Source organism: Nipponia nippon, unplaced genomic scaffold, assembly GCF_047370975.1.
Source record: "Nipponia nippon isolate SJK-2023a ecotype South Korea unplaced genomic scaffold, ASM4737097v1 scaffold_3, whole genome shotgun sequence".
Lineage (NCBI taxonomy): Eukaryota > Metazoa > Chordata > Aves > Pelecaniformes > Threskiornithidae > Nipponia > Nipponia nippon.
This window is the reverse complement of record NW_028262347.1, coordinates 58,568,380-58,593,431: the sequence shown is the minus strand read 5'-3', so window position 1 is coordinate 58,593,431 and position 25,052 is coordinate 58,568,380. Positions and strand designations below refer to the sequence as shown.

The 25,052-nt window shown below is 42.4% G+C and overlaps 2 protein-coding genes across 5 annotated transcripts in view; one reads left to right on the top strand and one right to left on the bottom strand.

The window, feature by feature from the left end:
• Positions 1 to 1,279: 1,279 nt before the first annotated feature.
• Positions 1,280 to 15,295, bottom strand: IFT27 (intraflagellar transport 27). Of its 3 annotated transcripts, none has more exons than XM_087767296.1 (8): positions 15,149 to 15,295; positions 11,725 to 11,804; positions 10,598 to 10,657; positions 9,845 to 9,904; positions 8,771 to 8,888; positions 8,349 to 8,458; positions 7,500 to 8,136; positions 1,280 to 1,522 (listed from the first exon to the last, which is right to left on the bottom strand). In XM_087767296.1, exons 1-7 carry the CDS (start codon positions 15,180 to 15,182, stop codon positions 8,038 to 8,040), a joined length of 561 nt encoding a protein of 186 aa, XP_087623422.1. In that variant the 5' UTR covers positions 15,183 to 15,295; the 3' UTR covers positions 1,280 to 1,522; positions 7,500 to 8,037. The 3 variants fall into 3 exon arrangements, with proteins under 3 accessions (XP_087623422.1, XP_087623423.1, XP_087623424.1); XM_087767297.1 differs by having other exon boundaries at positions 7,917 to 8,136; XM_087767298.1 differs by lacking the exon at positions 7,500 to 8,136.
• Positions 15,296 to 18,346: 3,051 nt separating this feature from the next.
• Positions 18,347 to 25,052, top strand: part of NCF4 (neutrophil cytosolic factor 4) — a 56,629-nt gene continuing 49,923 nt past the window's right edge. Inside the window, exons 1-2 of one of the 2 annotated variants that reach the window (XM_087764547.1) lie at positions 18,347 to 18,401; positions 23,922 to 23,993. The gene's annotated coding sequence lies outside the window, so the exon portion shown is untranslated. Of the gene's footprint in view, positions 18,402 to 23,921; positions 23,994 to 25,052 lie in introns of those variants that run through there. The other variant, XM_087764548.1, reaches the window with a different exon arrangement.

Here is a 25,052-nt window from a genome sequence, read left to right as displayed (position 1 = left end):
GGAGGCGGCAGCAAAGAATTTGCTGCTGACCGCTGCATTGCTAGGAGGCAAACACATGGCCGGCCTTGTGCAGGCCAGTTTCTGCCTGAGTGCCCCAAGTCACATATCCCCAGCATCATCTCCAGCACTGGGAAAACAGATGGTGTAATAAATGAGCGCAGTCTGATAAAAGGAGGAAAGGGTGCCTGCCTCGGATGCCCCTCACCCGCGCAGAGACACACATCCAACATGGGCACAGCTCTCTTGCTCCTATACCAGTCCAGTTTCGTGCCAGAACCAGCCCGCTGAACAAGGCACGAGCTCTACCCGAGTACCAGATGGAGAGGAGAGGGGTAGGAGAGCGTGGTAGCGGACAGAAAGAGCAGTGGTTTTTTCCTCACAGCAGTTTATAACCCCAGAAAGAAAAGTATATGGGAGGATCTAACCAATCTTAAGGTAATGGGGAGGGCTGTTAGCATGGCAGGTGGAATTGTGGGGACACGTAGTTACAAGACCTCCACGTGCAGGGACAGTTAGGAGGAAAAAGGCAAGAGGCATGGACAGTGTAGAGGAATCAGATATCAAAATGGCTGCGGACCAAGAAGGCATCCAGTGATTACTTCTGTCTTGGTGAAAAGGGAAAGCCACCCTACTGGCAGTCTTAGCTGGGAGGGCTGTCAAGAGCAAGGACTTAGTCCACTTAAGGGAAATATCCCCAGGTCTCAATAGGTGCAGAAACTAGAGGACAGAGTCTGCATTACTCTGCTTTTGCTCAGAACTGTCCTCCTGCCCTTACCCAGTTTCATGACATTGTCCAAGAGTGCTCCTTTACCTCCTCCGCTACCTCCCCAGACATCTGCATCCAGAGACTTGCAGCACCCTTTCCTCTGCATTTACCTCAGTTACAAAAACCCCACACTTGTTACCCATTTCCAAACCCACCAGCATTCCTTCCCCATCTAACATTTTCACATTCATTGCAGCCTGATCTTTCTCTGCTGACAACAGCACTGAAAAGCGTTATCTTAAACCTGTAAGACGTCTTTCCTAGATACTCTGTTCTGCTGTCCTTACAAGCTGATTTTATGCCTGATGCTTCAACTGCAACCTGAATTTCAAAACTTGCAGTTTCACAGTCCCCAAACTGAAGCCACCCAACATCACAAAACCAAAGTCCTAGAAATAGCACACAATGGCCACACACAACTGTTAGACTAAGAGAAAGTGATGCTTCACAGGAATCAAAATAAATTAGCAAAAGCAGAGAAGGGAAACCAACACAGAAAAGAGATTCCTCCCATGCAGAGCCAAAGGCTTTTTTTATTGTAGGTAATTTTATTAATGAACAGAGTGATTTCTATCTGCTTTACATTGACCTCACACACATTGCATTTTTCTATTTTTTGAAGTTAAATATTGATATTCTGGGGAGGTCTTCCAGTGTATGAACTGATGGTGAAGTTTTTGTTGTGAAATCTCAGTGCTCAAGTTGTAGTGGGCACTTCTCCTTGGTCGGGTGAGGTGCAGGCTCTCTTTCCATTCCCTGAATGGATGAACATAATGTATTCAGGGTGCTGCAGCACAATTAAGCGTAAGTTTATGTGTGGATCCCTCCGCTCCCACCCCCCCTAAAAAAAAAAAATAAGGTTTAAGCAAATAGATCACACATAGATCACACCACTTTCTGACAAAAGAAAACAGAGATAGCGCTGGAACTAATTTGTGTTTTAAATTATACAAAGATGTGTGGGTAACAATTGTAGGCGTCTATTTCCCTGCACTCAGAAATCCCCTCGGAAGAACTGTACTCAATCTAAATTTCCAACACCTCTTCACACTCTTCCACCCTGATAGTCTGACAGTGTCCTTAGCTTACCTACTCTATTTTTTCTGGTCTCACCTGGATATGCTGTCTCCAACCACTGCTCCTCACAGCATCACAGCTTGCTGCTCTTATCTCTCCACACGACTCCCAGGCTTATCATTCCGGATTCTTGCTGTTGCCCTATCAAATCCCAGCGTCGACCCTGTCATGCAGACTTTAACTCATCCTGCCTTGTATTAATGCAGGCCCTACAGCTTGAACCTAAACCGATGGCTACCATTGACCGTACTCATCATGGCTCTGAATTCCCCAAACGGCCTTGGCCCCAAGATCTTGGCCCTGAAAATCTCTGTTCAGTTATTTATTCTTACCACTTGCCCTCCCACCTGCAGTGTCATCCAGCTCTACCTTGTATCCTCATTTTCCCTCAATGGCTCATGCAAAAATTACTTTTCCTCCCACTTTATTTCCATACATTATTCTACAAGCCAGGAAAAGCCTTAGGTTTTCCCACCCCTAATTCCCACGCTCCCACTCTACCTCCGCAAACCCTCTGGGCCCTTCATGAAGGGATATAGACCCCTGTCGTGGTTTAACCCCAGCCAGCAACTAAGCACCACAAAGCCGCTCGCTCACTCCCCCCCAGTGGGATGGGGGAAAGAATCAGAAGAGTAAAAGTGAGAAAACTCGTGGGTTGAGATAAAGACAGTTTAATGGGTAAAACCCCACTCTTTCCTACATATTCCTATTCCCCTACTGCTCCTGCATTTCCCCTGTTTGGGACACAGCAGCTGATCATTTGCACCTTTACACCTTTCTGCTCACAGTCCCTAACTTGAAGCCCTCATATTGTGTATTTTTCCAGTACTTGTGCAGAAAAATTACAGGCTCCACATTTCTCCAGTTGATGCATATCTGGCTGGAGGGAAACTCATCAAACTGACCCCAACCCTGACCCCAGCTTGACATGTAGGGTCTGTCACATTTCCCTTTTAAACATTGCCAGATTTGGATTTGATCTCAGAGACCAGGAAAGAGAGCAATTCCAGGCTTCTCTTGACAAACAGCTCTAGGGCAGGAAATATGTGAAGCTGTGACAGAAGAATGAGAGAAAGACCCCCAAGGAGTGAAGAAAAAAACAAACAAACAAAAAAACCTCCAAGGCAGAATGAGAACAGCCAGTGTCTGTGAAAGTTACACTGCGGCAAGCTCTGAAGAGCCAAGATGAGGCTGCCAGGGCTCAGCTGGGGGTCTCCTGCCAGGAAATTACACTCTAGACTGAGCAACATCCCCATCTCTCAGGTGACTTCGACAGGGAGTCACAACACCTAAAGAGCCCTGAAAAGACTAGAGATTGAGTAGCTCTCTTCTTTCTCCCTCCCCCAAGCATTGTTGTTCTGGGTCAACAGAGCCAAGGGCAACTGGCACAGAAGACGTTGTTCTCAAAGCAAGATGACAGCAGGAGGAGGAAATAGGATGCGAGAAGCAGAGAGATGATGTGCCCTTAGGCTAAGAGAGACGTTGTGGGGGCCAACATGGCCCTTGAAGATCTCCTGCTCAGACTCCGCCTCTGCTGCAGAAGGTCCTACAAGTCCCTTAGCTCCAGCTTCCATGGAGTACGGTCTGCAAGATGGAAAAATTACTTGCTAAGAACAAGCAGAAGTGGATATTCTCCATCAAGAAGTGGATATGACATAGGAAAAGAAGGTCTGAGAATGCACAGGGAGAGAGGGTCCCATCATAGGTGGTGTCAAGAATAGGAACGTCTTCCTGCTACTAGCAGATAATCTGCCATCACACTGCTGGCTTCATACAGGCAGATGAGACAACAACTGCAAGCAGTTGTCACCTGAACATCATATACACAGTAATTATTAAAAGCAGAGCACAGTCTTGAGCGGGGTATGGACCCCCATGGATCTGTGTAAGCACCAGCAGAAAGCAGTTGCTGCCTACAGAACAGAAACGCAGTGTTTTCCCTGCTGTCAGCACCTGCGTCAGGCTCCTGGTTTCTCTTGAGATACAGCTCTTAATTGGGATAGATTGTACGTTTTCTGCTGTAGCCCAGCCCAGCTCCCAGTTTAATTGCTAGTTTATGACTTAGCCTGTTTTGTGCTTTCCACGCTACTTCTTTCCCCACTTAATCTAATAGAATTATAGAAAGTATTGCTGGGAGGACCTCAGGAGGCCACACAGGTTATCCTTCTGCCCCAAGGCAGTATTTCGTTTTCAACAACATCATGTGTCTTTTGCTATCAGGTCAGATCGGTCCAAGATGTACAGCGGGTAAAGAAATGAAGCTTACTGAGGGTAGTCAATTGGCATAAAAGACTAAATCCAGCCCTTTAAGTCACTGAAGTTATATCAGAAATAACCCTGGTCCAAATGGTGTCATTTATCAGATCAGTTTTCTGAAAGATGTCCTTTCTTAAGTTTTAAGTCTCGAAAATGAACAAATCTCTAGAAGAAATTGTTCTGACAGCCTCATTTCAGTATATTTAATGCTTTATTATGAACAGCAGTGACCACTCCATTGTTAAGACTGAACAGATCTTATCACAGTATGATCAGCTTTCAAACTCCTATTAACTCCCACAATGAAACCTGATCTTTCTGGAATTTTACATCCTGCATTTCACTCCACAGTAGAATATGTCTGGCAAGACAAAACAAAACCATTAAAGCATCTTTAATATGACAACTTTACACAAACGAATTTCCAGTAAAACTTCAGAATGTCAGTCAGCTTCTTAAGGTTCTTTCTTCCGAGACAATTTGACTAAAAATTCCACTTTTGTTTTCTTTCGTCTATTAATCTCTCTAAGAAGAAATGTCTTGCAGCCTTGGGAATAGATAATGCAGAAATTAGAATGATAAAAAAAAAAATCAGGTGGTGACGTATCAAGCTAAGTAAAGCAGGGCACAAGTATAAGAGGGATTCTGTGCAGCAGAACCACGAGGACCAAAGGAAAGGTAAGAAGGAGGGACTCCAAGGAGGAAAGAATCTTTTGTCTAATTAAACAAGGAAGCAGGAAAAAGAAGGACCATGTATCTCATAAAAAATGGTTAAAGGCCTGTTTGTTTCCTCCCCCTTCTTTTGAAATTTCAGTTCTGGTTGAGCTGGGTCTCTTCTAGGTTGTAAACATCCATGCTGAGCACCTGCAGCACCGCACAGTTGGACAAGGCAGGGGAGCTCTAAGAAGACAACAAGCCTCCTGGTCAGCAGACAGGCTCTCTGCCTTCCTCCCACTGTTCTCCACGGTGTCTGTAATTCAGAGTGATGCTAAGGCTATAAGCAGTAAACGTGCATCCTCACCCTACAGATGTGACTGCAACAGTTACTGAACACAGTAAGAGAAACTTAAGAATGGCTTCAGACTCTTACTCATCCTACTTGTCCAGCTCACCTACTCACTACCCTAAACTCCTTCACGCAGACACAAAACTGTTTTCCACAGCCTTCCTATATCTGGCTCCCATGTTCTCTACCCACTCTTCGCTACTAGCCTCTACAACCAAGGTCACAAATAAGCTAGGAAAACAGCAACAAGCATCACCTGCATCATGCTGGTATTATATAGCACATTAGCCATGAAGGACAATATATTACGCTTTTAAAATGCATTCAGAAGGACTGAGATGGTTATTGTCAAACGTACCATTTTGAAAGACATTAAATTGTGTCTACATTAGTGCTTGAAATAGTCATGTTAAAAGGAAGTTGGGCAACATGCTTTAGACACAACCTCTTTTCTAATTCTGGTCATGGCCTGTGGAAAGAGGGAAAGGGGCAGTGGGTGAATCCCTACTGCTAGCTAATTAGATCATACATTTCCTCTCTCAGGCAATATATCTTTCCCTGCATGGGATGCATTTTTCTTCACTAACCTCTCAAAAGCAGCTTCCCTATAAATCACAAATCACCACTGCAAGCATTCCCTTAATGAGATCCTCCAGCTTTTGCATTCATTTAATAAAACAGTGTTCACCAATCTTCATCTTACTGGTGCATTTAGACTGTTTATTTGAGGTTATGGGAGGTCCTTCTGGTGCAGAGATTGAACTCCCTGGTTAAAGATTGCATAGGATTCACTTTACCACCCATTCCCAAGGCGTTCATCCCCCCTATATACCATGTCACAGGTGGCATACACCCCTGGCATGCTATTTTCAATATGAAAAAATTTCTGTCGTGTGTTGTAATCACATCACCAATAGAACCAGGGGGAAATGAGCTACCAAATCAAAACAAACCTTTAGTTCTTTAACTAGATCAGCACAGCATCCAAAATAACTTCTGGTCTTAATAGTCGGAGGTACTAGCACCTCCAGGCAAGACTCTACTCAGCCCATGTAAATCAACAGACACCCCCCCAGAATTAACAACACAACCCGTGTGAGACAAAAATGCCAGTAACGCTAATCCAATTCGAAAACGAGTGAGTCTTCCAGTCACCCTACGCCCATGGAGGAGTCCTTCCTTCTTTGGAGGAAGCAAGAGCTTTCCCAGCTGGTTCTGTCATTTTTTTTTAAGTGGCTTCTAGCAAAAGAACCTATTCATTTTCTTTTCTTGTGGGCTGAGCTCCTACTTAACCTCTTTAGCTGGCATTCATGCTCCCTAGCTAATTCCCAGCATCAACACAGTGTTGCCAGTGAAATGAGCCCAGCTGCTTCTCCAGATTCTTGAAGTGCTTCATAAACTCAGCTACAACATCTGCAGCCATATTTCTTACGTTCAATCCAATGTACTTTTCCTAGCATTGGGCATAAAAATGGTTATCAAATGCACATATAAAAGTCTTGAAACATAGATTCCTGAAAAGCCTGCCTGAAAAAATCACTCAGTGCTTACTCTCTACAAAATTCAGCTTCCCTTGCCCAAGGGAGGCTAACATAATCTGGGAGAACAGAAAGTTTGAATTCCGTGATGTTAGGCTCAGTTACAAGGCAGTACCTTACCACGGATGCTTTCACATACTGCATTAGCAAATAGACACTCACACATGCAACATCAGTACTCCACACAAAAGAGAGGCTCTCTCTAGGCTTTTACCCTTTCTGATGTGAAACTTCCAGCCAGACATGGCTGAGTCAGAGTAACTTAGCCAGGTTGTCTTTCGTTTCCTGAGTCCTGTTTCCACTAGCGACATCAGAATCGTGGTCTTTAATCCGAAATTCAAGGACAAGCAGGGAAAGTTTAACAACAAAGAGGTCTCTAATTCTAGTAAGGGATTGAGAACTCAACCTAATGAGAACATGGTATTGCCAAGTTCAGCTGACAAAAAGAAAAATGACACAAAACCACGTAAGATGACAAATACATGAAGAAGGAAAGATAATTTGTTTAAAATTTTGGTCTCATCCCTAGAATAAAAGAGGTATTCTTGCTATCTGACCCCATTTTGCAGATAAACCAATTTGGATGTGCCTGTAGGAAGTCCTGCTCGCTTCAGGAGCGGTAGCTTCTTGAGAAATCTTGTGACCTGGGCCCAGCAGAGGGCACTGCGTTACCAAGTGACAGCGGTACAGATGCAAGACAGTTCCTACCAGGCAGTGAAAGTGAGCCACGTTGAATAAAAGAACCAGATTCCAGAAATCAGAAACACATATTAGTCATCAGCAGATCAGTCCTACAACTGATGAGGCTAACACTGTTAAAACAGACCTCAAACTCTGGGCACTCCTAGAAACACACCTAAATCCAGCTCGGTCCCCATACATCTCAGTCTCCATGTCTTGATTTTAGGGCATAGGCCTCCTACTGAAAATGCTTTTCAAGCAGCAGGGCCAAATCAGTCCTGCCCTGCAACATATGTATCAAGACTGGGTTGCTTAAGTTGAAAAACATCCTGTCAGCTTCCTCTCTCCTTCTCCAAACCTCTAAATCCTTGCTTGTAGCAGCAGGAAGTCTGTTCAGACAAGAGACAAGACAATATCAAAGCAAAGAGCTGGCAATTTCCATTCCGCCCTCCCCTTTTACTCCCCGCCTCCTCCAACCTAGCAGACTTCCAGTGAGCAGAGAACCAAGTTAGAGGACATGAAAGGAATGCTGAGGTAGCAGCTTCAGAAGAGTGTCTTTCCACTTGCTTATTTCTAGTTTATTTTGAATTACCAGAAGATGACCATGAAAAAGCAAATAGCTCATCTTTTTTCATCTCTCTGTATTGCATCCTGCAGGATTCTGGGCACTAGAAGAAGCTTAGTGGATAAATAAGTCATCCCAGTCACAGCCCTCAAGCTAGTGAGTGAAAAGTTTCCACTTTCTCTTTGTACAGCTGGTGGAATGACTTTGCCAGGATGTGGAAAGGGGCCTCAAAATTTTTCATCTCCTTCTGTAAAGAAATAAGAAAGTTGTGAATGACAGATGGAATAAGCATTTGACTATTTCTGTTCTAGCTGCTTCACAAAAGACAGATTAAAACTGAGGGTGAGCTAGATGACAAACAAGTGGAAGAGCCCCCCCCAATTATCTTTCTTTACCTGAAAGAGAAGATAACTTTACAAACACCCACTTCCACAGATGGTGAAAGGAGCAGATACTCACCACTGACATCTCACAGTATTCCAGGCCATGTTTCTCAGCCCACTCCTGTGCTTGTTTCTGCTCCACAACTCGACGACCAGCGAGGTCTGTTTTATTCCCCACTAAGACACCTACAGAAAAAAAACATGAAACAAAGGGAAAACAACAACCCAGAAATGCTGACTTGTTAGCAATAAATGCTGGAACATTTGTAGAAGTAGCTTAAAAAGTTGGAGGCGTGGAGAACAGTCTACAACTACCTACAAAAGATGCCACAAAGGAAACATATTCGTGCCTTATCTGCTTTGTGATAAAAGCAAATGAGTTGGAGGAAGCCATGCCTGCCCCTGGCTTAAAATAAATGCTCTACACCACATCTCAGTGGGAGCAACTGCTGTCATACAAGAGGAGAGCAGATAACAAGAATCTCACCCATTTCTTACCTGGGATGTGCACTCCAACTGCTTGAGCCCTCAGCTTCTCCAACCACTTGGCACAGTTGCTGAAAGATTGCTCATTAGTGACATCATACACAAGGCACAGGACGTTGGGTTGCTCCCACTGCACAGCAAGAAGGGAACATTGTCAGCTCTAATGAAACTGACGTGGTCAACAGCCAGTCTGTAAACACGGCAAACACAGATGCTAAGACAAAAATAAAAAGCCTAACATACAGGAATCCTATGCCCTGGCTGAGGTTTCACATTTCAGTTGAGCTGACTAAATGGATAGCTGGCACTGGGAGAGGTGGTCTTGCTCTCTTTCCCCATTCCTGTCTGCACGGTCCTGCTCCTTCACTTGTATTGGCTCTGGCACTCATCCGATCCCTTGGGAAGCTGATTCTTCATGCTGAATCAGCGCAAAATTAATCCTAGAGAAAAAAGTAGAAAGGTTTTCTTCCAGTTTGAGAAGCTGAGCCAGCTTCTAGAGGGGTCCCTTGCAAACCAGACCTAGTGCAAAGGCAAAAGTGGAATTGCCTCTTGTAGACCAATGTACCATTAGGTTGACTTAGCCATCTTATGAAACCTCACATGAATTAATTGATCCTACGACTCAAAATGAGATAACACAATGGAGAACTGTGCAGGTAAAGACATAAACAGGAGAAGAAAAAAAATCAAGGGCAGTCTTATGCTCAAGGACAAGAATTTGTCCCATTGGATCAAACACATCACTATAACACAAAAAAAAACCCCAATGCTGGAGTAGCAGCAAAATAGATGCTTTTCTAAGAAATAAAAATAACTTTAACCAACAGCACACAGTGATTCTCAGTTAAACATCCCTATTTCTTTTGTAAGAAAACTGAATGACTATCTGCCTTCCTTCCTCTGGAAAGTACTTCTTCTAGTACTTTTACAAGTTTTAGAGAGGTAGAACAGGATGCATTGGCAACTGGGGTAATTGCTCCCATTTACACTAAAGACAAAGTTTGCTACATCTGCCAGACTGAGGAGTTCAGATCTTCAAAGCAAAAGTACTTCTTTGGAAGAAGAGGACTGTTACATAAGACTTACCAGTTTCTCCAGCATTTCAGAAAATAGATCTTTTCCTGCAGAGTCAAATATGAAGAATTCCTGAAAGCGGAAGCAGAAAGAAGGCTTTTGCCAGAAAAAATGCAGTATAGGGAAAGGTTTTGAAAGTAAATACTGGAACTTGTAACTCCTGCATTTTATTCAGTACAACAGTGTCGTGTCCCTAAGGGACAAGTTCCCCGCACTGAGAATAATCCACTTCAAATAGTATGAGAAAAAAAAAATAGCTATTTTTCATGTAAAACCAATAAAAGGGTTACCTCCCAGGCCCCAGGTCTGGTTTCCATCCCTACTGGAAACAGAATATGTGGGGCAGGACAGTAACCTGCGGGACTGTATATAAATATACTACTTATACAAAATTATACACGTGGTCCACATTCCACTAGTGGGCACATAGGGCAATAAGGAAAAATAACAGGTAAATTCCAGCTTCTGTAGTTCAAGAAACATGAACTAAAACTGAGTGCCCTAAAGGACAGAACAGAATCCTAACAAAGCTGGCAACAGCTTTGATTTAAGATGTCATGTTGGATACAAGTATGTAAAAATTACATTTTTAAGATTAAACTAACCCTGCAGTATCAGCAATTGTACATGATCAGCCTCATTTCCTTAATGCAACTTAACGGCCTTATGAACATGCAGAGCGATCTTCCACCAGAATGAGACTGAAGTCAGGTTTGAGCTCTGGACGTCTCTTTCTGACCCAATTTATGTCACAGAAAAACTCACCACACTATCACTTGTCTCTGGAACTGATACAGCCTTCACCAACAATTCTATGCCCGTTGTCTGTCAAGAAAAATCAGGAAAACAAGAATCAGAAGAGTTTTTAAGAGCCTGTCCGACTGCATACCAACTATGCATTGGATTGAGGCAGTTCTTGTGAATCATTACAATCCCATCAAACACAGACTGTTGGGAACTCCTCATCGCGCTGGTAACATACTCCCACCTACATGTCAAAGCCACATCGATTTGCTCTGATGGGGGAAAAAGAGAGAGAAGAACCGATGTCCAGAGATTTGCTTATATACAACTAAGGGTACTAGCTGAAATCTGCAGGGCTACGTTCACTATCACATTGCTGCTCTAAAGCACGCCTTAGAACGTTTTGCACCAACCATGTGATCAGCTAACATATGGGACTGAGGTTATTTGTGCCTCTTCCACCTTTTATCTCGTTCTGCTTTGTAGCTTGTTTGTTTGTTCTATTTCTATCCTTAACTTCTGGTTTCCATCTTTATTTCAATGAATAAACATATTTTAGGGGTTTTTTTCCTCCACACTCATATTTTCCTTTTTTTACTTTACTTATATTTACTTTTATTTTTATCCTGCTTCTGATTAGTCATCACCATTGATTCTCACACTGAAAGACTGCAAACTGTATCCTCTTCATCTGGGAACAGTTTCTGTAGATTATAATTATCTTGGGGCTATGCAGCACATCTTCATGTTTGCATAGTGATAAGCGCACTGTCCACATGCACATTAAATAGTTGGAATTAAAAGCTTTCTCCTTCAGCAATGCTTTTTCATAGAGCACTCCCTAAAGGGGGAAGCTCTCTAACACCACAAAAGCTTGTGAAAACACTGGTTCAGCAGCAAAATTAGAAAATTAACTAATTTACTCTGCATTAAGTTTCAAAACCAGCACCCACATAATGTAAAGACTTACAGAATAGTAAATGGTTCCTCTTCAGAATCTAGGGTGTAAGAGAAAGAAAATCCTATAAGACCCCACCTTGAATGCCTCAACTTAAAATCATATTATTTATTTTATTCTAGATCTTCTTAGTTTTCTCATGCAACTTAGAAAAATGTTGGATAGCAGTTTGAGCCTGTTGTATGCTTACCAGTGTGTAGTTCTTCTGAAAATGAGCCCCATCATTGCGGAACATTTGGGCTAAAGCACTCTTCCCCACAGCTGGATCTCCTGCAAAACCAAAACCAAAAGAATTTTGTTTCATCTCAGAGAATGTTATTTTCCTTCAGTTCTGTTACTATCACATGCCATAAGAGCTTGGATGCTGTAACTCTGAATACAGGCAAAATAACTGTCACAAGAAGCACATAACAATCTAAAAGGTAATACCCACGTGAGGAAATGAATATTGCCATTATGCGCACTGGTGTTGACATCAGATTTCTGCTCTACGAATGACAGTAAAGGGTGCCCAGATCAGGGTGCAACTGCTGTTTGTTCTAAAATTCATGCCTACCCTATAGCCTTTACCTAAGAATTAAAATTTCCAAGATAGCTTGTCATGTAGAGAAAAACACAATGTGATAAGGGAGACTGGGCTGCACAGGATGCTACTTCCTCTCCTTAGATTACCCATTTCCCTGGCTTCAAATCCTTGTTATATACTGAGTTTAGGGAAGAGACCGGTCATTTATGTACTACAAAGCTGCTTCAGCTGGTAACATTCCTCAATGAACTCTTCTTGCTGACCCTGCTAAGAGAGCAACTCTTGCTGACTCAATGCTGCTGGTGGCTCATTAGTTGCATCCTGGGCATAACAGAAGCAAATGTTACTTGGCTGGAGAGAGACAGCCTGCTGATTCATCCCTATATGGAAGGAAAACCAAGGGGCTTTAGTTTTTGCTCTTCTAGAGCCAAGGCTTTCTGGTATGGCTTGCACAACAGTTTGGGTAGACCTGGCAGCTGCCTGCTTTGGCCTGCTGTTACAAAACTCCGTAAGATCCAAAGCAATGGCAGAGAACTGCAGAATTCACATATGCCCATATCACTCCATGAAAAATATCCTAATCCTTGCAAAACAAAGACTTAATGTTCCCAAAGGGCTTTTCGTCTCTTCACATGCTGTCTCAGTAGCCTGGATAGGTCAAAGGACAGGAACGAGGAATTAAATACCTCAGTGGTTCTAGCTTTACCCTTAAAGGAACACTCATGGCAGCCAAGCCTGGAACACAAGTCTTTTATGTTATGTTGATAATAAATAAACCCAGAAAGGGGTATATTTTGACGCTACTACAGCTTCCTAGTTGGTGTTTTGAAGGAAATTGGTAAAGCTATTGGATCACGTAATATTATAGAGGAGGAAGGGTGTTTTGGATAGTGACAATTGCTCCTAGATGCATTAACCAAATGTAGTTCTTGTTTAAACATTTTTAGCATGCTTTCTTACTTTGAGCTGAGTTGGGCTCATAATATTTAGACAGGAAAATCTGGTAAGTCAGCTTGTTTGTTCCCTGATCAGTTCAAGCTTGTGCTGAAGACAACACTCTGTTCTGAGTGGAAGCTATTCTGTATTTCAATAGACAATTAGATCTGTCTTTGTAAAATGAGAGAGAGAAGCATACATTTCTCCAAACTGCACAGGCATCATCCACTACAAATTCTTAACTAATGTGTTGCCTTTCTTCAGTTCAACAGCCCCAGTTGTTCTTTCCCTGTTCTTATTCTTTGCCACCCTCTTAGCCCATTACATCACTACACTTTCTCGAAATAATTTTCCTTGCCCTTTTCATTTAGTTTGGTCTCATCTGCCAATACTGCATCCCACAGTATTTATTCCATCCATATTTCTGTTATTCTGCCAGAATCTGTAGCGTGTCTCTAAAACGCCTGCTACTGCCAACTGTCTGTCTACAATGAAAACCTTTTCATAGTGTCTCCATAGTAAGCTCAAACAACAATATCTTTCACTGTGTGTCTGTAAATTACCCTTGAGATAACATAGGAATCACTTTCTATTGTCAAGTTAATACTCTCTCTTTTGCTAATAAAAGCCCTTTTCCCCTGTTGTTCTCTTTGACCTTGGTGCAGCTCCCAATACTGTGAGCCACTCTATTCTTCATAACCATTTCCTTAGGTACACAAGAGTTCCCTGTTCCATCTCTGATGTTTTTGCTCCTACCTATGTAATTGCATTCTCTTGCTCCCTTTAGGTTGTTGTGGTTACTCATCTCTTACGTCTCTTTCACTATATTGGTCTCTTCTGCAAGAGAGAAGTTATTTTTCCTGGTCTGCTTCATTAATTTATTATTTTTAATAATACACGGATATTATTGTAGCACTTAGGAGCACTACATACGGGACAGAACCTTCCTGTTGTTTGTGTTGCGAACAGAATTGAAAAGGCAGCTCCAGACCCAATTGGGATTAAGCACATAACTGGGTCATCCAAAGAAAACCTATGTGAATTTAAAATGGTCATGGAATTGGCCTTTGGTAACACTGAACAACAAAACTTGAAAGACACAAGGGAAGCCTATGTCTTGGGACCTGGAAAATTCCAAATTGGAAAGCATATGTGAGTTTCAAATCTAGAAGACAGGCAAGATACTCATGGTGTCCACAGTAACTATCAACAGAGGCATGAGGGAGATTAATTCTTTTGCATTTGGCAAAGATCACACCTGGCTTTGTGCAAGTTGATGGTTAGCTGCTTCTGAGGTTAAAAAAAGGCAAACATTTTATTCCGGATGAAAGAAGCCTGTTTTGGAGCGAAGAGTTAAACCTGGGAGTTGTTTGCACACAAAGGTTTCACGCATTTGTGCTTCTGGATGAGGCGGCACAGAGCGAGGGGAAAAAAAAAAGTAAAAGTTTTCTTCCCTCAGTGTTAACAGTCAGCTGTACTTACTTTCAACACCTCCATAATCTGTTCTGACGAAATAAACCGGTGTCTTCACCTCAGTTTTTTTTCAGGTTAACCTCCAGTTTGCTTGGGGAAAAAGACGCCTCTGTGAAGTGCACACGCTTCCTCCTTCTACTCTTTGCTAAGGCTCCCCCTTTCCATCACACTCTCAGAATCACCCCAATTTCTGGCATGAATTTTTCCTCCAGCCCAAAGGGAGCCTCCCACAACAGGCAGGACTCGGCTGCCTACCCTGCTCCCTTCACACTTTCCCCATCCTCAGCCCGCCTCTCCACACTGCAGAAATACTCTTTTTCTTTCTTTTTCTTTCCTGTTTTTCTTCAGATCCTGCCCTTGCATTTCAGCTGGTCCGACGGCGCTTCACACCCTCCCTGATTCTCCGCCCGCCGCGGGAGGGAGAGGACACGGGGTAGGTAACCACAGCCGCCATCTCCACCGTTCGGTGCTGGTCCCCGCCTCTCTCCTGTCGCCTCTTTCCCCACCGCGTCTCCGTCGGGGCGTCCCCTCGACGAGGGGCTGAAAGAAGCCAAGGCCGCCACCCGCCCGCGGCTCCCCCCTCGCGGAGGGGAGCGGGTCGGCCTCGCCCCACCCCACGGAGCCCGCTCCAGGCCCCTGTAGCCAACGGGGCGGAGGGGACCGGAGGGGCCGGACTCACCTGCCAGGAGGCACTTGGCGGCGAGCTTCACCATCGCCCCGGCCCGGGGGAAGGCGGCGGCGGGGCAGGAGGGCCGCGGCAGAGAGCGGTGGCGGCAGCCGCTGCCCTAGCAACAGCGCGGCCCTAGCAACCGAGCTACCCGCCTCCTTCGGGAGGGAGGGCGACCGCCCGCCCGGCTCGGTTGGCTGTGAGCTGTGCTCGTCAACGCTACCCGGAGTTGTTATTGGTTCTCTTGTCTTTTCCCGCCCACCAAGCATCCTGTCATTCAAACCCGCCCCTCCGCCCCTGCTGGTAGCGAAGGCGGGGCAGCGTGCTCAGCGGATGGCGCCGTGGTGTTACGGGGGCAACAGGGTGGATTCCGCCCAGCAACTAACTACGTTGCCAGGAGCCGGCTGGTGATTGGGTAGAAGAGAGGCGACCGTACCACGTCGTCGAAATTAACCCACTGGGGACAGAGCAGAAAATAATAAAGTTACGGGCAAGGAACTATCTAACAGGGGCGCGGCAGCAATAAGGAGGGAAAAGACAAGTGCGAGCGAGGGAGAGAAGCCTCCGTTCCCTGCCTACGACCCCACGGAATGGGATCTTCCGCGCAGCAGCATCGCCACGCCCACGCGTGGCTGCGGCCCTTCCTGCGCATGCGCACGAGCGGACGCTCCTTTCCCCCCCCGCCCCCCCGGCCATTCCCCGCACCCGCCCGCGCGGGCGGTGAAAGGGCGGGAGGGTTGGGGGGGGAGTCCGCCATGGCGGCTGAGGAGAGGGGCCGGCCGTGGGGCAGGAGGTGTGGGGCCCACCCCAGGGCAGGGGGCTGTGTCCCGCGTCCCGCCGCCGGCTGCGGGAGTCCCGTGGTTTGGGTCACTTTTTTCCCTCAGGGCTCAGAGCTGGAGTCAAATCGGAGCGGGAATTGGAACTGCCCGGCCCCCGTCTGCACCCTGCTCTGTTCTTTGCTGGGGTTGCTTACAAGTCGGCCACAGATCTCCCGAATGTCACAGTGCAGGTTGGGGGTTGGGCCAGCGTGTTTAAAACAGGCCGTTTACGAGGCCTGTGTGTCCAGTGTGGTAGTTGAGCCTGGGTCCACATTTGATCTGTTACCCTTTCCTCCAGTTCTTTCTTGCTTTTGGCTATGTTACTGTTCTCCCAGAGGGAGTTCTTGCTCACCGATTTCTTAGTTGCTTTCTTCTTAGTATCTCAGGACTTGTTCCTTTTTTTCCTCTTTGTTGTTTTTGTCATCTTTTGCACTGCAGTAGGTTGGTTCCTTTAATGATTTTTCTTCTTTTTTCAAATATTTTTACTAAGATCTCCCTTGACTACTCTTAAACTATTTCTGTGCCCTATTCTTAATTTTAAACTGATCTTCTGTCTTCCTTAAGCAGTCCAAGTCAGATTTAATGGGTTTGGGTTAGAGCTGAAAAAGCTGACTGTGAAGCTTCCTGGTTTTTCCCCTCCTGATCTCTTTGAAAGATCGTACGCTGCTAGAAAGCATGTCATCAATAACAAACAGTACTTTTTCAGGGTATAAGCTTTGCTTGGCTACATATTAGGTTGGTTACTGTGGAGCACAGAATCTGCTTACTATGAAAAGCACTAAGTAAGCTTGGGCAGAAGAGAATAATCAATAATGCATTTGTATTTGGGTTATAAGATTGGACATTCCAAGAGTAGAGTTGGTTGAAAATAAATTTTTCCAAGTTTTATTTTAACCTCAAGGTAGTGCCTGCTTAGAAGGCAGCTTTTTTTGTCTTTCTACTATCGATGACCCATTTTACATGTTTGGGACTGTGTGATGTATCGGGTAGATATCTAGCCAGGCAAGCAAATAACATAAAATTAATAAACACGTATAGCAAAACCAAAGGAGTCTTTTATATGCACATAAACCCCATTGCTTCTGTGATAAAAATATGAAGGGGATTTCTGTAGCCTGAGTGGGCAGAGGCTTTAATTGTAGATGATGACTGTCGTGAAGTATAGCGATGGAGTGACTACTAGGGATTCCTTTAAAAGGGAAAAGAAAAGTTAATTCCAGGTCTCATCGTTGCTTTCACTGTTTTCTCTTCCATTCCTGAATCCTCCATCACATAAAACAGGTGTGCGGTTATTGATGTTCTCCATCACTTATGTCTAAATAGCTTACCGCCTTTTTCATTTTCTCTGCCTTCCGCTCCATCCTCCCAGAAATTCACTTGTCTCTGTGTTGTTCCATTTTTGCAATCTTTGCATCATCCTTTGTTGTCTATTTGTAATATTGTCCCAGTTTACTGACAGGTCTGTATGCGAAGGCTTTGAGGCTCCATTATGAGGTACTTGAGATTTATTGATCGTGGCTTTAATGTAGTGGTATCCATCAGCATTTACTGAGATCTCGAGCATCTCTGCCATTTTACACTGGGATCAGTGTAACAGAAGGCATAGATTATGTTGGAAGTGAGATTTTCATTGCTATTGAAAAATTCTGCTTGGAATGTGGCGCTCTCCTTTCTCCTTCTGTTTGCTACTTTTCTATTAGCACCCTGGTCTTTTGTCCCATTCGCTCATTTCCTACTTACCTCCGCATGCACTCGCGCATAGAGCTCTTAATGGACTTGTGTCCTCTTTATTTCTGCTGTCCTCTTGCCCCACGCTTTTTTTCCCCAGTCTCAATCTTTTCCTCTGCCTGCAGTCTCACAGGTAAAAGTTGTTCCCTTACCAGCATTGACAGTGATAGATTAAGGATGGAATTACTTATCCACACCTTGTAATCCAAGCAGAATCGCAGTCTGCTGTTAGCAGTCCACAGGGGTTGCTGCTGAATAAATTGGAATACTGGTAGCTGTGCTCACTGAAGCTTCTCTCATCTTGAATACGTGAGAAAGAGAGGGGAAGACAAACCCTGTGGATTTAAAAAACAAACAAACAAACCAACCAACAACAGAGGATGATGTCCTTACCCTAGAGAAGTGTTTATTAGGTTAAATCTTGTATTTACCAGCTAAGGAGAAATAGAGCACTCTTTTTATTTGCACATTTCATTTCTTCCTCAAATAAAGCAAGATTCCTATGAGTGGGAAACGCCCCTGCTCTAATGTGAGCTGGATAAGTTGCCCTGACAGCCACAGGACCCTGAAATTTGAAGTCACATTCCTTTAGGCAGTGGTCACAAAACAGCAGATAAACTGCACGTGTCCATGTGCGGCTCGCATTTCATCGGGCTACAGAAGGCAGCGATGGTGGAACAGCAGCTCCAGTAGGAGCGGCAAAGAATTTCAGAGGCAAGGTAAGGCTTTACAAAGAGGGTTAACCCAAGGTCATACAATCTTTTAGACTGATGTATGGCTTGTGCTTTAGATTCAGTCAGGCACTGCGCAAGTCACTTCATTGTCTCTTTCACAACATATACCTGTTAAAAAGTGATTTTTGTGAGGCAGAATTCACTAATATTCCTAGGACTTGTTTTTATAGTTATTCGTGTATAAATGCAAACATTCTGGATATGTTCTGAGTTGAGAAGGTTACAACTTGTAACTTGAATGTGCTGCCTCATAAAAGCTACTGAGGAACTAATGTAGCTTTCCTTGGAGTAAGCAATGCTTCTCAGGAGGGCATTAATGTTGAGGAAAGGAATTAGTAGATCTTTCTGTAAGAAATCTCTTAAATACAAGGTGTTTCATCAGTTCTTTTTTAAATCTTGTGTTACTAAAAGGAAACATTGTAACAAAACATCAGAAATACCTTGCAAATGAATGAATATTCAGAGTTCATGCAGCTTTTAAAATCTGTAAAGATTCTTACAGAATTGACTATGGGTGTTTACTGATACGTCTGGAGAGCTTTGAAAACTGCAAGAACGGATGTATAAATTTTATTGTAGATTTCCGTTCTTTACACTTTCCCCAAGTAGTAGAATAAATAGAAACTTCATCTATTTTGAGGGCTACTTCATTTGGCATCCCGCAAAATTGCCTTGTGTTTCTCTTCAGAGTGGGGCTATTAGCACAGAAGTATGAATTTGGATGCTTTCTATATCACTGTTGATAATGGCATTATAGTTCCAGGTCTTCAGATTTTGCTCTTTTGTGGTAGGAACAGAGGCACGGATACGAAGGCTTTTTGGCTGAGACTCGGTGCACTGAAATGTAAGATGATTATGAAACGGTTGAATCAGCCAAAGGATTTGTTGGCAGTTACAGCAGCACTTCTGACTGATCTGGCATATCTGTAATTTGTTTCTGATCTACTACGTTGGGAAAGTGGAAGTTAGAAATGAATGGTGGTTGTGGCGTCAATGAAAAGTGGTAAATTATTAGATGTAGGGTAGGTACCTCTACGAGGCTGTCAGCTTGCTTCAAGTATGCTAATTGTAACTGTTATGTCCTCTCTTCCAATGAATATAGAATGAGGAACAGATTTCTCAAAGATGCATTCAAATCCACAAGGATAAAGATCAGGAGAATTTTGGGGGGAATAATTATTCTGCATATGTCTGGAAAAATTCCAGCTTGAATCTTTATTTGTTTGTTCTTGCCCATGGAAGCTATGAAAATTGGAGTCACAATTCAGTGTCAGGTTGTACTGAGAAATGAGAAAGCTAGGAAAGGTGCTGGGAACAAAACCTAAGTCTTTATTTAGTTTTTAACAATATACCCCAAAGTATTAGTCGTGGATAGTTGGTCAGGGATCTGGAATTTCGTACAGAAAGTCTTACTGTTGTACAAATCTTTGCATGGGGGATTATCTGTGACAGACTGAAGGCTTGCTGTGGCCTTGTGTGTGGCCTCAACCTTTCTCAGCTGTGAGTACGCTGTTATTGGAGCAATCGTTGTCATGCTCTTTTGCACAGAGTGTGCATAGGGTGATTGGATGCTGGTAAGTGAGCGTTGAGTATGCATCTGCATCATGGGGAAGGGGTTAATCTGTCAAATAGAGAATATATGAATATATGACATCTTTAAATGAGCTACCCATAATTCCAGCATGCCAGTCATTATGTGGTGATGATGATTATCATATCAGCTGGGAATCTTTTTTTGGATCTCTAGCTGCTGTCTGCTTAGAAAGCAGCTGCTAGGTTTATAGTAATGCTATATCTTATGTTAAAAACTATAAGACAGACTACGTTGAAATCATAACCTTTTATTTTTTTAATAAATCTTATGTTTTGGTTTATATTCTGTTTATGTTTTTAGGGTTTGAATGTTTAAGGTTTTCTCTGCAGGCATGACAGCTAGATTTTTTTTCCCCCTTGCTGAAAACTGAGGGTCAGCCATGTGACTCCAGGAGCTGGAGCTTTAATGGAGGAAGGAGAAGAGAAATATTTGAGACTCCTAATTAAATTTTCAAGAGTTTACAACACTATTTTCTATCATGTCCACTTTTCTAACAGGTTAATTTTTATGCATAAACTTTTCCACCTCATCCATGTCCTTTCTTTTCAAGATCAATTTATTATAATGTATTTATATTACAATAAAACCTCTTCTGCTCTAAGCTTTTCAAATCCTCCCTCTGGTCATCTCCAGTCCTCCCTGCTCTGGATTTCCTTTTCCCCAAATCCCAGACCCTGAATTTCTGTGTTGTTCACCCTCTGGCCCCTGTCTCAGTGCTCTCTGTCTGTGTAATGTTGCTCTCTCCTCCTTCAAAAGCAAGGATGCCCCTCCTGCGTTCCCAGTAGCTGTTCACACCAGCTGCTTCCTTGCCATTTGCTGCTGAGCCTTGCTGGGCAATGTCTTTATGGCTTTCTTCCTACAGATGTAGGGCCTTCATTCCTGCTTCTGATGAAGTTTTAAACATCTGGGCTACACACTGAACTTATAAAAATTCTGAACAAGAAGGATCCCGAGCTTGTAAAAATAGATGCACACAGGAAAAAAAATTACATGGGAGCCCTTCATTGTTACGTGCTGTGTGTTTTGTATTGAATAGACTAGATGAAATTTCAGGTTAATTTTGACCTATCAGGCCTTCAGTGAGAAATAATTTAAGTTCCATTATATCAGTTATCTTCCTTTGGAGCATTCAAAATGAAGATACATTTGAACACTAGGATCCTCAACAGGCCAAAAAAGATGTAGACTCATTAAATCTGTGGGCAAATGTCTCTTAAGACTCCTCTGTTTTACTAAGGCGGCTATCACGTGTGAAAAAGAAAGTTAATGCATGCAGAGAGGAACAGAAAAACACTGGCTCTAGTAATGGAGGTTGTTACAGAACATAATTGAACACTGACTGCAGCAAAGCTAAAAGGAGACTTGCATTACAATGACATAAAATCTTTATTTTTTCCCCTAACCTCTGATTTCAGCTGTCTGACTAAGAGCAGGTGCTGGGCAATAGCTCAATTTCAACAACCCATTGCAGCTGAAAGAGTAGATGCAATTGTGCTGCATCCAGCAAAATTGAAAATTACTTTAAGAGGGGGAATGCAAATGTTTTAAGACAGAAAATCTTCATTCATCTGCAGAAGGATGCATAAAATTAGCACAGCCACATAATTCTTATTCCTCTTTGTATTAAAGCAGTAATAAGTGCTTGATAATTTGCTATTACCTATATATTTTAGTATCTTTCTAGTGATAAATATTTTTAAACTGCACTGCATTGTGAAAATACAAGAAGTGGAGTTTGTTAACAATTAAAATGTTAGAATTTAAAAAATCCTTCCAGACAACGTTTCCAAAACCTGAAAATGTCTCTGAACCATTTGGCTTTTCAGCAACCCATGGACCTTCCCTCCAGTAATCATTGGTTAAGCATTTGACCTCTAGTCCTGCACCTCTTCTGACTTGTCTAGAAGCTCTAGTGGCAAAGTTGAAATCAATAGAGAGTTACTGTGTTCTTACCACCTGAAGGCCTAAGTATCCATTTGTTAACGCCAGTATTGTACCAGTGTAACACCATTGAAACCGACTGTAATTTTGTACATAAACCATTAACTGCTCAGACTAGCATCTCCTGGAATTAAAAACTGTTGTTGCAGTAAGAGTTGGACTTCCTAATTCAGGCACTGACAAGATCCTTCCACCTTTTCCTAGGTGGAAGACTGAATGAGTTTATGAAAAAATACCTCTTTTCTAGCTACACGTTCCATAGGCTTCTTAAGTGCTTTCCAGTATTTTTATTTGGATCTTCTGATCCATTTATTGTTATAGCTCAGGCAGTCCCTTCTATATTTCTGGTGGCTGGGGAAGGGACTCTAGTATTTGTATTTATATTAACTTATGTCTTTAAAAGTGTTTCAACCTTTGTTAAGCTTTGTTACTGTATTAGCAAGAAGAGCACTAACCAGAAGCGTACTTCCTCCCTGGTGAAGTAATTACCCCACATTAGGAGATCCTGCAGTCTGGGAAAGTTTTGATGATTGATCTCTCATGCACACAGCTAACCCCCTTTAGACACATTTGGCTTCACTCTGTCTTGTTTAGGAGAAAAGTTGTTTTAAATGTTGGAGCTCTAGAGAGTGTTGGGATTTCTAAAGGGTACGTCTCTTTGGAAGAGGGAATCTGCTAAAATACCCTGTCAGAATGAAGGTACAGCAGCTCAGGTTCAAGCACGTTAGCAATGTGAGAGTCCAGGACCTAGAGGAGGTATTTTAATCACTGGCACGTGCTAAAGCCGGTGCTCTTGAATCTGTGTTACCCGTGGTTCCTGGGTGGTGGTAGAACAAGAATTGTCAGCACATGCTTTAACCACAGCTGAATTTTGGTGTGCTAATGCATGCCATATTTCTCTTTCATTTGCAATTCATTTATAAATAAAAGAACGTGTTCTCTATCTGCTGACCACTTAAATCTCAATCTAGGATTTGAGAGTCAAATCAAGTTCTTCTGTGCTTTATGCTCATTAATAAAAATTTTGTGCTAATTTGTGTCTTCAGTGAACCTTGTATAAATTCATAATCTTTGATGTTATTTTGTTGAGGCAGAACTTGTTGCAAATATTGTGCAATGCTGCAGTTTTTAATTCCATAACAATATTAACTGTTTTGGACAGAATATTGTTAATGTTTAGATACCATAGCATAGAGGCTTTGATAAAACTGTGTGTGTGTTGCTGCAAAGGAGAACATGAACTGCATTTCCAGTCTTTGAAAGTATTCAGAAAGTAGGGGGAAGTGTCCTTATTTCCCCCCAAAAGATGCAAAATCAGAAAAGGCAAAAGAAGCAAACAAGCAAGCTTTGCTTTGGTGAAGTGAACAGAGTGTGGAAGCAATCGTAGGACATTAGGTAGTGTTGAGCTCAGGACTGGTGGATACACTGTAAATATAAATCCTAGCTCAGCTTCTGCAAAGTGAACAGGTGTTATGGCCCCCAGTCCATTGATTCCCAAAATAAGACATGTGGAAAATTGCTGATCCATGAAACTCAATTAAGAGCTTGGCAGGGCCCTTAAAGCATAAACAATTATGAATTTGTTGGTTAAGGGTTTGGTAATGGTAAATGGTGATGGAGAAATTTTAAGAGTTGGTGATGGTCTGTTGGTACAAACCCTTTTTGTTAAATGCTAATGTCATTTGTGAGGAAATGATAGTTTGTCTACGACTTGAGGATTTGGCTCCTCTTCCTTTTGAGTTGTAGCTGAGAGTGAGCTGTATTTCTCTCCTGGCAACATATAATACCAATGTGAACAAGTTTTTGTATGAGTAAACATAATTTACATATCTTAAATCATCCAGTTGTGTCTTGTTACAAACCATTGGCTATGAATCTAAGGAAAGGATGTGTACTGATTATGTAAAATTTTGTCTTCAACTTGATGGCTGGAGTTGCTTTTTTTCATAACTTCTACTGTATTACAACAGGGGAGAAAATTATGGAACATTTACTGTTCAGGACAAAGACGAAGATGTAAGATGCCAATTAAGAATTTTAAGGTAAATGTTTCTTGGAGAAACGTAGTTTTGTTCTTTTGCTTTTGCATGTGAAAATTAAAACATCTTTCTTCATGAAATATTACATTGTAGGGTAATGTTGATTTTTTTGTATTTGTCAAGCGTACTATAATCCACACCCTGCTGAAAGCCTGATTACATTTTGTAGCAATTTCTGCTTTCTTCAGTCTTTACAGTAGTTTCTGTGACAGTCTTAAAGACATTAAAATGAGAGCGATATGGAAATGAATAATTTCATATATTTTATGTATGAAGTTTTATTTTGTATTTTATTGTAACTTAAAATTTTGCATGTTTGCTGCATTTTGAGCCACGACTGGATAACTTCCACCTAACAGGAAAATTCTGAGAATTTTTGTTAATTGGAAATGGAATGATTCAAGATTTGGGGAAGGTTTGGGAGGAATTTGGGTGGGAAAAGTAAGAATCTAAGATAAACATTGAAGAGCCAGCAGAGAAAAAAAAAGTAATAGTTTGATGATAATTGATAAAACAGTCATTTTAGGTTTGGGCAGAGATTTACTTATATTACACGTCTTAATTTTTCTTTTTTGCTTCAGTGATAGAGACATGAAATATTGAAATTTGAACTTGGAATTTAAAATACAGTTAGGAAAAAAAGTGCTGTAACACAGATTTTATGAGAATTCTGATTGCATAGATTCTGAGTATACGAGTTGCATATTTGAATAAATGGACCAAATGCATGTTTAGAATATCAGATACTGTCACCATGAAAAGTAAAGATGGTATTTTAGAGGTCTCTCTACCCATCGTAAGTGGTATCCATATTGTAACTTTTTCAGTTTGAAAGTAAAAGGATATTTCTTTTCATCTTATCCATTACTATATAGCTGAAAAATTTCAGGCCAAATTAGGCACTTGGTGTTGCGTGTTCGGGAGTGATTGAGGGAATAATGTGAAGAAAGACTGATACAGGAATCATTGGGGTCTTCAGACTTTTATGCCAGTAAAATATCCCCATTAATGTTGCTGTATCTTACTTCATTTCACATAATATACTATAAATAATTTTTAGAC